General features: G+C 36.6%; 1 protein-coding gene across 1 annotated transcript in view; it reads right to left on the bottom strand.

The window, feature by feature from the left end:
• The window catches only part of LOC124797907 (eEF1A lysine and N-terminal methyltransferase homolog), a 77,819-nt gene extending 70,859 nt beyond the window's left edge, over positions 1–6,960 (bottom strand). Inside the window, exons 1-2 of the mRNA XM_047261028.1 lie at positions 6,741–6,960; positions 6,520–6,642 (exon numbers count right to left, since the gene is read on the bottom strand). Of these exons, the coding sequence (XP_047116984.1) occupies positions 6,520–6,642; positions 6,741–6,832 (215 nt within the window). The 5' untranslated portion in view covers positions 6,833–6,960. The remainder of the gene's footprint in view (positions 1–6,519; positions 6,643–6,740) is intronic.
• Positions 6,961–12,773: the final 5,813 nt, after the last annotated feature.

Here is a 12,773-nt window from a genome sequence, read left to right as displayed (position 1 = left end):
TCTGACTGACTGTTTATGCAGCTACTTCATTACAATAACTGGATCATCTGCAAAAAGTCTGAGGTTACTATTGTCAAGAAGGTCATTTATATGAAATGTGAACAGCAAGGGTCTGAACACACTCATGTGGCATACCTGAAGTTACTTTTACATATAACAATGACCCACCATCTCCGACAACATACTGCATTCTCCCTACCAGAAAGTCTTCAGTTCATTCCATTTGATTACCCTATGATCATACTTTTGACAATAAGCATAGGTGTGGTACTGAGTCAAACATTTTGGAAATCAAGAACTTCTGCATCTACCAGACTGCCTTGATCCCAAGCTTTCAGTATATCATGCGATACAAGTGTGAACTCAGTTTCACATGACTAAAGTATTCTGAATCCATGCTGGTTAGCAGGGAGGAGGCCATTCTGTTCGAGATACCTCATTATGTTTAAGCTCAGAAAATGTTCAGATACTACAACGAATTGATGTGAAGGATGCTGGATGGTATTTTTGTGGCTCACTTCTACTACTGTTCTTGTGGACGAGTGTGACCTGTGCTATCTTCCTATTACTGGAAACAGTTTTTGTTCAAGGGCTCTACAATAGATTATACGTACAAGAAGAGCTAAAACTGGCCACAAATTCAGTATAGAATATGATAGGTATTCCATTGGATCCTGGAGCTTTGTTCAGTATTAATGATTTCAGCTGTTTCTCAACATCACACTCTTATTTCACTCATGTTTCGGTGGTCCAAGGATTAAACTGGGGCAACATTTGAAAACAGAGTTAAATATTTCATCTTTATCTTTTCTACCCTCAATTCAACTGCCGTCTCACTCATGAGTGCCTGGAAACTGACTTGTGTCACTAACAGCCTTTACATATCTGAATTTCTTCAGGTTTTGTGAAAGATCATCTGACAATATTCAGCCACAGTAGACATTCAAGGCATCATGCATTGCTCTCTTGACAGCCAAATACATTTCATCCAGCACCTCTATATCTATAGCCCTACACTACATTTTACACCTATTATGCAGTGATCTCTTTTTCTTTAGAAGTTTCTGTACAGTGACTATGTCATAGAGGGTCCCTTCCACTATGAACTGTTCAACTGGGTACACATCCATCCAGTGCAAGGTTAACTGTGCATTTAAACTTCAGCAGTAGTTCCTCTACATGCTCCTGCAGTGTGCTGAAAGTTTCAAGTTCCTCATTGATAACTGATGATTTTTTATCTGGTTTACTGAATATATAAATCTTTCTGCTTGTTTCAGCTGTCCTTTATACTTAGGTAATCACTATTTCAACAATTGTGTCATGGTCACTGATACCAGTTTCGATGTGGACATTCTCAAAGAGGTCAGGTCCATTTGTTTCCATTAGATCCAATGTATCTCCATCATGAATGGGGTGCCTAACTACCAATTTTAGGTAGTTTTCAGATAAGGCATTTAGTACTGTTTCACAAGATGTCTCATCACACCAACCACTAACAACACTAATTTTCGCATTTAATTGTTGGCTGATTAAAGTCTCCACCAATGGTAACAGTATGATTTCATTTGATTCAATAGCGATCCTAGACTCTTTCGAAGCTTCTGTGCCAACTATGCATGCCACACTGCAACTGCCACTATATTGTGACTGAATTGCTGCTACTACCACAGTTAACAAATATGTGTGTTTTTCCCCTGAAATAGAAAAACTTTTTGCAGTCACGAAAAGACTGCAGAGATTTCATCCAGTACCAAATCATTCCCAATTTTGATGTTAAGGAAGACATTTTTCTCCTTTGTGCCACTCTTTTTAAGTTCTATTCCTAACTCTATTTGTCCTTACTATACAAGGTTCTCAGGACCTCACCAAAAAACTGAGGGATGGTAGGTCACATAAAGATGATCATCTTTTGTTAAAGAACATATGTGTTTTGGTCTGCCATTTATGTTTTATGTGCACACCCATGATGTGCACTGCCACCTAGTGGTCCATTTTTTGCATCTCCTAGTGAAGTTGTTATGTAGAGTTTTTATCAATCCTGTCACTTGAATTGTTGTAAGTGTATCTTCAGTGCCGTGCAGCTTACTAGTTCTTAATTCAAGTTTTCTTGCTGTTAGCACTCAACGATGCATGAAGTATAGATTTAATGAGCTTAATGACAGTGAGGCAACAGGTAGCGTCAGAGCAGTTCTTCATATCTACAAAAATCTATTCCCTTACAGAAAACAGCCACATCGCAGTACATTTGCTGTAATTCGTGGATGCTTACAAGAAACGGAGTTTACGTTCTTAGCATACTGGTGATTGCAGGCATGATACAAGAACCAGATTTTGAGGGCAAAGTGATCTGTAGATTTAGCAGTGAACCTTGAAGTATCACATGTGCTGTGTGCCAAGTTACTATATAAGGTCCTGTATCTCCTTGGAGATTATTACAGCCCAGAAGTGTAGTCTTCAAAAGATGCAGATTTTTATGACCAGCTTATTACCCACATCAAATGCAATGGTTCATATACCACAGATTGAATAATGTTGCCTTCAACACGTTTTATTTACAGATGGGGCCTTCTTTACACGTGGCAGATATTTCAACAGCAGGAACAGTCACTCTGGAAATACTTGAGTCTCCAAGCGGTTGCTGTTAGATCGTACCAGCGAAAGTTCTCCATAAACATGTGGGCAGAAATTGTGGATTATGATCATCTAGGATTTGTAATATTTCACCTGGGTTAACTGGAGCAGGTAATTTACAGTTCCTGCAGACCACACTACGGGAACTGTTGGACAATCCCCCCCACTTGCTATGCACACAAGTCTCTGGTTGCAGCATGATGGAGCTCCAGCACAGTTCAGCATTGTTACGTGAGCACAGCTAATGCTCGATTTCGGGGAACCCTTGGTAGAATGAGGAAGAGGTGTTTTATGACCAAGTGGACACCCCTTGGTTATTTTCTATGGGGAAATGCCAAGAGCAGGTTTACATTACTCCAACTACCACTAGAGCTGAGCTGACAGGCCGAAACACTTATGCATTCCACAAAATCTGACAGAATCCTGACATGCTCTCTGGAGCTGGTCAGGTATTGATACAAATGTGTGCAACATGTACTGGGGCACAAAGTAGGCTTTTTGAACAATTTATGACAATTACAGTCATAACACTAATAACAATAGTAAGTAATTTTTGTGCAATTATTATTCTTTTGCTTTCAACATTGCAGCACAGTCAGCAATCATGATAATCTAATATATAAGAAACTATCAGCCTCGATTGCGATACTGAAACCAACCTGCACCTAGGTTTCAGTCCAAATAATTGAGCCTTCTTCAGAAGATATACCTGAATCTATGATTTGTCTAAGAGGGCATGGCCTACTCAGGCTGTTTTAGTTTCATTTCTAGACCATGCCCTCTTAGACAAATTATAGATTCAGGAATATCTTCTGAAGAAGGCTCAATTATTTGGACTGAAATCTAGGTAAAGGTTGGTTTCATTACCACAATCGAGGCTGATAGTTTCTTATATATTCAATTACTATTCATTACTGTAACCTTAATAAAAATAAAAAATCCACTGTGTGACCTATCATTTCTGCAAGTTTGTCAGTGAGGTCCTGAAAAACATCAGGTATTCTATGCTAAGCATGTTGTCCATTCCTTTCAATAAACATTCAGCCACAAGGGTATGTTGGATGCCAATATCATCCCAATAAATCCTCTAACATATATTCCGGTTTATTGATTCTCCCACATGCAAGTGGAACAACAGTCTTGATAATCAACTAGCCTAATTTAACTTCTCCTTAATAAAAACTTTTTCTTGATCTTTCACTTTTGTAATGCCCACTTTGCTTGGTAGACTTTTTAGACAGCTCATCAGACTTCCTTTGGCCATAATATTGTAAGGATTGCCAACATATATTTCCACCTCACAATACTGAAGGCTTTGTATGTGTCCACAAATGTAAGGAAGGTACTTTTATTTTTTCTTCACCCTGTCAAACTGCTCAGTGCCGGAATTTCTTCTCTTGTATGTCTTCCCTTCTTGTTACCAATGTAATCTTCATTGAGTGGAGCTTCAATTTTTCTTTCTCTTTTTTGTTAAGCAATTTAAAAGCATAATGTTTTATTTGCTAACCTCGCCACTGACAATGTTATGTAAATACTCTTTAGGAAATCTGATTTCATGAATCACCTACTGTTCTCTCAAATTCTGACTGCAGTGCTGGATCACTTCTTTCTTCCACATAAATCATCAAATGCAAAATTTATGAGATTAATATCTCTAACAGAACACGAAAAAGATGCAGTCCTGTAATACTTAACATACTCATTTCCCAATGTATTAAATAATTCAAAGCAATTCACAGGCAAGTTAACATGCACCATTGTAAGGATTGTCCACGGAAAGCAAAAATGTTTTTCAGCTATTACATTCCAAGGATTATTACCTACCTTTGCAACAACAGGATAATTAGTGAATCTTGCTTCTACTGGGGCATACACATTCTGCGGGTTTTGATGAAGTGTCCACTTACAATTATTCTGCTATAATTATGTAGTATTTTACTTAACCTCTGGATGCATAACAGGGAACATTGTAATCCAGCAATCTTATATTGTCTTAAAATTACTTTATTTTCTGGATAATTCTTGGAAATGTGACTGACATCCTACTGGGAAATTATCTGATTCAAATAAATTTTATTATTTTTATTTATTAATGTTTTAATCCCACACATCTAATGCATGACAGGGTCTCCGACTCCTTGGCAATAAAGTGGTCTAGCAAATAGGTTATTCCATATCTGCATCGTACTCTGCAAACCACTGTGATGTCTTTGGCAGAGGGCACATCCCATTGTACCAGTTATTAGGTTTTCTTCCCGTTCCACTCACGTATGGAGCATGGGAAGAATGACTGTTTCATTGCCTCTGTGCATGTTCAGAATATACCCATACGTAGAAATTAAGTTGTGATCATAATGTAAGACGACTCATTCCACATCATAATCATGCAAAATGACCCATGGAACTAACTAGCAGTAAATGTTTATACAAGTTACTAATTCAAAATGAACATAAAGAAGCACAGCTCATCTTGTTCTGAGTAAAGGATACATTACGCCCCACCCTCTTTGAAGTCTGAGTTGACATTTATAACATGCATCAGAACACTCCTCAGATTTCTCTATATCAGAATAGATTTTCGAATTTACCTTGCAATTTTATTTGTTTGATAAGAAAAGTGTTTGAAATACCTATGGACTGTAAGTCAACAATGACTGATTATTTTTATAAATAGCTGAATCACCCACATAACAGGGTCCACATCATAATGATGATGTGTATAAGTTATTTAACGTAAGTGCTACCAACAATAAGACAGTTCTCAAATTATGCTGTAGTCCATTTGTCACTAACGCCACAATTTGGGGTGGATGAGGGAGGAGAGTCTGTTGGGATCAAAGTTCCAAAGTGCACATATTGAGTACACTATCTTCATGTAACTTCTCACTTGGAGGTTAATTATTCATGCACAGAAGGAATTATTTTGAGTTGCGTGTGCTTTTATACAAACTTCTTGTGGGTATATGCTGAATGAGCTGGGAAAATTAATCACTGCATATTTACCTACAGATGAAATTTGTGACCAACACATTTGAATTTTGATGCAATAATGAAATTTGACAACAAATGATCTGCACTACCCTGTAATAAATCTTATTTTAGCAAATAATTTAAATACAAAGTTGTACAAGTGCTTGACAAAGTCTGTGAAACCTAAATGACGAGCAAGAAGCCCTATATACATTAATTAACACGTGCAAGCTGAATGTATCTATACTTTCCTAATTCTAAAAGTTGGCAAAATACAAGTGGCAAACAACTAACAGCTCTACTTGAAGTTGATTAATACGGAAATACTCAGCACGTATTAGTGTATGCAGTGATAAACAGCAAAAATAGATTTTACATATCAACTGAAGCACACTGTGTGTAAATCAAAGAACACTGTGTAACATGAACCAATTGAATGAGGCAGTGAGGCCGTTATGATACTGACCCTCATACTTGAGGAGCCAGACTTCAGCCTCTGCATTCATCCTGATTTGGGTTTTGCTATATCACTTCAGGCAAATGCCAGGATGGTTTCTTCATCAAGATTATGCCTGACCACTGTCCTACTGTTGCAGAGCATACTTATTTATTCTGTGTATACCTATATTTTGTGATACTGATTTTTATTTCATTACCATGACAATTCGTATGTCACTGATAGATGATCCATGGGCGAATTAAAGTAAGTAAATATGACACTTCATGTGTTAAAAAAAATTACATAATGTTCCACAGACGTGCATCGGAACCCCTCAACCTGACACACCTCCGACGAACACTTTTTACCCGTCGCCAACTTGATTCTCTTCATCTTTCCCCATCATTTTAACTGCAGATCTCCAAGCTACACATATTTTACACGTTAATACCCAATAATTTTTTTGGTTTTTTACGAACCTGTAGCCAACATCATATAAATCTGCACTCAGTGAGGAATTTCCACAACCTATCATAAGAATAATGTCCTTTGGCTTGATATATTTGTGCAACAGGCCACATAGTTCCGGGTACTCTCCGTACCTGCAAATTAAGGTCCATTAACGCTTATTATACACAAAGTACCGGTGTCAACATCATGTTTACATGTCATATAGGTTACGCCGAAACGAGTGCCTTACCACTCAAAAGCCCTGGTTCCCCGTTTCTTGAAAAACGAATTCCAGAAATCCTTGTGACTAAATTCTTCGTGAGACTTTGGTAAAAGGCTCATTTATATTCTGCGCAACAGGTTAACAAGCTTTCAGCGTCTGAAAGCTTAGCGGCTACATGAACACAACAAAAAATATTCTAACCAGAGGACATTCCCTCACACCTCCTCATTTCATTTTAAATTACCTAAGTGCTCTGGCACTACGAGAGTATCGATACCACACCGACTCGAATAAATGCGTCATATAGCACTGCGACTTTTTCCACTTTATATTTATACCCATAAATTGAAAACACATTGTTAGATGCGTGGCAGGGGATACTGTTTCTTGTAATATATAATTATTTATTATGCTGTTTCCTATTTCAGTTCATGTGTCAGAGAGATGTTTATTCGATAGTATTACAATATTGGTTGCCAGTATAATAACGCTTGATACAAGTGTCCATATTAGTGCCAATAATAATAATAATAATAATAATAATAATAATAATAACAATAATAATAATAGCCTCTTAACACTAATTAGCCCCAACACATGATGATGTTTTCTTAGGACTATGAGAATAGTGATTATCATCATCATTCTTCAGGTAATATTCTTTCGGCCTGTTCTGACCTCAGTTCAGTTTATATGCCGGAAGCCAATAAAAATAAAAATAAAAAAGACCTCAGTTCAGCTTTGTGTCGGCTTTCTGGGTGTCTTTGGCCAATAGGTCTGTGTGACAGTGTCACTCTCGGAGACACTGCATTATCCATTCTTTCTAAATGATCTTCCCACTTGCTTCTACAGGGTGTTCAGAAATTCCCAGTAGAAACTTCTAGGACTTTAGAGGGGACTGAGTAGATAATATTTTGCATTGGAGCTCATGTCCAGAATTGTACCATTCCCATACTGCAAAAATTTTAAAACATGCTGTTAACGTGATATGCAGGAAATCCATGTTCGAGCCCGCACAAATTTTCACTGTCGTCATGCGATTATCTAGCTGATGGTAGTCCATATTCGCAACTACGAATACATTTCCTCTATCTCATGTCGACTATAATCGCCACAGTGCCTGTTCCTTCGGACATGCATGCATTTCCGAACGAACTTTGTATCTTAATTCGAATTAATAGAGGCACTGAAACTTTAAAGTACTTTGACAATTATCCTTATTTATTAGATGTGACCTAGTACATAACTTGTTATACAGTTTCACTAATTAATAATGAAAGAAACAGAAAGGAAACTTAATCAATTTTCACAAACACTCTTGTTTACAGTAGGGCCACTTTCAATTCGGGTATGCTACATCTCCTTGGATCACCACAGTCAAGCATGCTGTTGGGGAAGTTACTCCTTTCTCGAAGCTGTTGCGTAATTGTGGGCAAAAGTGTATGCAATGTAGTCAGACATTGTGGATAACGATCTTGATAAAGGCAATGAGCAGCTTTTCCATCGTCATGAACTTCGCCATACAGAAGTATATGTCGGTGTATTCTGGTAATGTGTATTCAGCCATGTTGCTTTAACACTCACAGACATGTAATGAAGCACGAACCAAGCCAGAGGGGTGTGACAGATATCAAATGACATCAGCCGATTCGATGTAAGCACCCTATACATAAATAAACTGTTGCTTGCATACCTAGCAAACATATTTTCAATTGGCTGTAGCACGGAAACGGTACTTTCAAAATACTGTCTATTCAGTCCCCTCTACAACTCCTAGAAATTTGTAGCGGAAATTTCCGAACATCCTGTATATTTGTCCACTTTATCCCATATTGCAAATGTTTGTAACTGATTCTGCATACCTTGGTTTCTTATTTTATCAAAGCGTGTGTGTCCGAGTAGTGCCCTAAGGAATTTCATTTCTGTGGCTTGTATGTGGTTGTGGTCTTTCTGTCTGAACATGCACATTTCACTGCCATATAGGATAACTAGCACTACCATCGTCTTATATAGCTTCAGCTGTGTTTCGGTCAGTGCTGTTTTCAGCAAATTGTTCTGCGTATTTCCTGGTAACATCCTAATTTATTAAGTATCTATCATAATCACACGAGATATCACAGTCTAAATAGCGATGAAGTTGAACCCATTCTAAACTTTTGTCATTTAATTAATCATATCTGTGGAATGCTGTGGCTACTGATTTTGATGTAGAAATTTTAAAATTGTATTCTTTACTAAAGTTATTTTGTAAATAGATAGCTGTTTGAACATTATCTTCAGTGTTTTACATAATCATTTAGTCCTCAGCATATGCTAGAACATTTGAAGTGGTCCTTCTTGACATAATTCCGGGTCACGCCTCATGCTTCCATCTGTGTAGGATATCATCCACATAAATGTTAAAAAGCCTGTGTTATAATACACATCTTTGCCTTATTTCCTGATTAATAACTATATTTCTCCTACTGTAACTGGGTAAATTGAGCCTGAAGTAAGTGCCATGTTATAAACTTTTTATACACTTTATTATGTGTTTAAGGTAGCCTGGTAGAGCCATTTTATTTCATAATTCGTGCCTGTCTGTTTTATCGAAGGCCTTCTCTAGATCTACATATGCCATATATCTGCGCAAATGATATTCCCTTCTGTCCTCTAGCAGCTGTTTCATAGTCAATACGTTGTAAATACAAGCTTTCCCTTTTCAGAAACTATCCTGATCGTCACGTTCTTCATGCAAGAGTGCCTCTACTATTGGCTTGAATCCATTACTTAATATGCCTGTGTATAGTTTATAGGTTGAATTCAATATACTTATAACTCTGCAGTTTGTGAGTTTATTACTTTCCCCTTTGTTAAATACAGGAGAGACAGTAACTATTAACCAGGGATCAGGGAACCCCATTGTCAGCCAGCAGACGATTAACACACGAAGAAGGCCGAGTCTGAGAGTAAAAATTCTCCATTCTTTATGAGTTTTATATTTATGCCATCTAGTCCCAGTGACTTTTTGTTCTTTTTTTAATATTGCCTCCTAATGCAAGGAAGTCAATACTTTTTACTAATAATCTTCAAGATTAGTAGAAATGCTTGCCTTGGGATTAAACTAGACATTTTTATAGCGTTCAGTTCATTCACCATGTGTTATTACATCTATTTGTGTGTTGTCTCTTTGAGGTATATTTAAATCCATACATATTATAAAACAGCGGGCCAACCATAGCGCCATCTGGTTTCCCCCTTCAAGCTAGACAAGTTTTGTTCTTTGTAGTTTTTTCGTTTGACACTTATTTCGTGAGATATTTGGCCCAGTCACGGTCAATATGTGTGTGTGTGTGTGTGTGTGTGTGTTCCACATATCCTCTTAAACCACTGGAGCGATCTTGACCCAACTTGGCACACATATCCTTTACTGTCAGGCATCGATTTTTATGAGGATAAGAACCACCTACCTAACATAGTTCAGAAGATATGGCGTTATAAACAATAAGATGCCTGAAAAACTGGTGCGCATGGAGCTTTAATACTTTTATTCTTTACTACTAAGACACTCATACAGTCGATTCAAATTAAGAAAACTCCTGACACTTGAGAGCGCTTTTGACAGCTTTCAATTGTGAAGCACAAATGGTTGTAGGCGAAAACAGAACTGTAGCCAGTTATAGAGGTATGCAAAGGCATTTCCATAGAGATGTCTACATAATCGTGTTGTAGACACATGAAGCAGCTGTGTCCAGCCTACAGAAACTGTCTGGGGTAATGTTCCTTAATTTGGATACTGTACTCATACATTTATAAATTATGCGTTTCTTTCCATAATGGTTTCATCATTTTGTAGGTGTTTTCATGATTACTTGGATGTTTCACTACAAACATTTTTAATTTTCGCTTGTAGTAGAAAATTGGCAAAATGAATACCTGGACAGTGATAGGTTTATCAGCTAGTCCTTTAATAATTTATAGGCGAAGCCTTTGGCCCCATCTACATCATGTTCCACGTCACAAATGTTTCCCAACTGTCTCTGAGTGTGCTCTTCTTGTTAGACATTTGGCTGTGTTTCTAGCAGTTATGTACTGTTTTCTAATTTATCTGTTTTTAGCTGTACTTAATTTTCATACACTATTTTCTGTTTCACTTCAGCTACAGCTCTTTTCATGCAATTCTTTATGCTCTGCTGTTCTTCATTAATGTCCTACTATATTTCATTTTCTACCAAATATATGTTCAATATTTGATGATAGAGAGAGACCAGCTACTGATTTTTCTTTAACAGCATAATTCTATAATTTCCTTCATTTTAGTTTGCAGTAATAATGTCGTTCTTAGTTTTTGTCTGTCTTATTCCAAGAGCTATTTTGGACATCAGCAGATAATGACCGATGTATATATCACATCCTCTAGATACTGTTACATCATTCACTAGAGATACTCCTTTTGTATTAGCTACCAAATAGTCAATGTTTGATCTAGAACCCCTATGTCTCCAAGTGTACTTAGGAATATCCCTTTTCCTATAGAATGCATTAGTTACCTTTAAGGCATTAAATGTGCAATATTCTCGTTTCTTCTCACCATTAGTGTTAATTCTGGCTTTCCAAAAGTATCCTACAATGTCCTTGATAGGAGTGTTCTGAACTCAGGCATTCCAGTCTCCAGAGAGTTTTGGCATATCTGTTTTATTAATCTCTCTGATGGTGGATCGCAATTTCTCATAGATTTTCCTCATCTCTTCTTTTCTGCCGTCTTATGGACTGTAAACTTCTACTATTGTCATATGTCCTGTAGATATTTTAAATTGCACTAACGTAAGCCTCTCATTATAAAAGATATACGTGTAATACTTCTTCTCTACTGTGGCGATAGTTGCTTCTCTTATATTTTGATGTAATTTATATTCTTGTAGATCCACTGTTCCCCATAATTTAGTTTTGTTTCATATAATGTGGCTATATTTATCTTCTTCTTTTGCAATTCATTCTGTAGCTAGACTTCTTTTCAGCGGACAATTCTGACTTTCCAAGTTGCTGAACTGAATGTGTCTGCTATTCCAAATGAAGGTGGTATGAGTCATAACTTTGCTGTATGGCAGTCAGTCAGCTGCTTACATATTAATGTTCTGATACCCTAGCATATTCTGATGAACATTTGTTCATTTTCATTTTACACTTTTATTTTTAAAAAGTTTGCTCATATTATTTGTTTATTGCTGAGAGAGAGATGTACCCACCTCTTAATCAACTATTCTAATAGATTTTTGTGTTAAGAATTACGATATGACTGGTGTCAGTAATACTGTGTCCATTTGTTCAAGTATTATTGAAAATTCACATATGAAAATGTTATAAAATTCTTGGGAAGAAACTTGTTAATCAGGCTTTACATGCTCTGCTTTAGAGATGGTAAATTGGGCATTAGGATTATGTTTTACATGAAGTATCTACAAAAGTGTATTCAGTGCAAGAAAACATGCAAAAAATGGTTCCTTGATTCCACAGTTATCACAACTATGTAACACATTCATTATTTTTTGAAAAAAAGCACAGTGATATGGATTTAGGTGAAAATACATAGATATTTTCAAATCATGTCTTTCATACAAGAGGCAGTAACATAAATTCCAAATAAAGTTTGGAACTAGGTGACATCTAGAGTAATGAGTCAGTTAAGTCATCTCTCAGTTCCTCACATTTGTTCACCTTCTTCTTATCATATTTACAATGACCTGAAAAAAATAGATCTATTGAGATAGATCTACTATTTATATTTGCTAGTGTTATCAACAACTCTTGCATATATTTAAAACATAAAAGATACAGGAAATTTTGGCTCTAAAGAGTACCCACAATTATGGTCCATCTTTATAATTTTACCCACACATATGCTGATTTATTTTTGGTTTTCAACTGCCTTCTACAAAACACAGTGTTTCTTTCGTTATTCTCATTTTTTACCCGTACATGTTCGACACCTGCAATAAGTCCCATTTTATTTCTGTAAGATATTATACAACCTTTTGCTTGGTTTTCTACTTTGCGTATAAATGCTATAACAAGAACTTTTTA

This window comes from Schistocerca piceifrons, chromosome 5, assembly GCF_021461385.2.
Source record: "Schistocerca piceifrons isolate TAMUIC-IGC-003096 chromosome 5, iqSchPice1.1, whole genome shotgun sequence".
NCBI classification, from domain to species: domain Eukaryota; kingdom Metazoa; phylum Arthropoda; class Insecta; order Orthoptera; family Acrididae; genus Schistocerca; species Schistocerca piceifrons.
The sequence above is the reverse complement of the archived record's forward strand: the minus strand, read 5'-3'. Positions and strand labels throughout refer to the sequence as shown.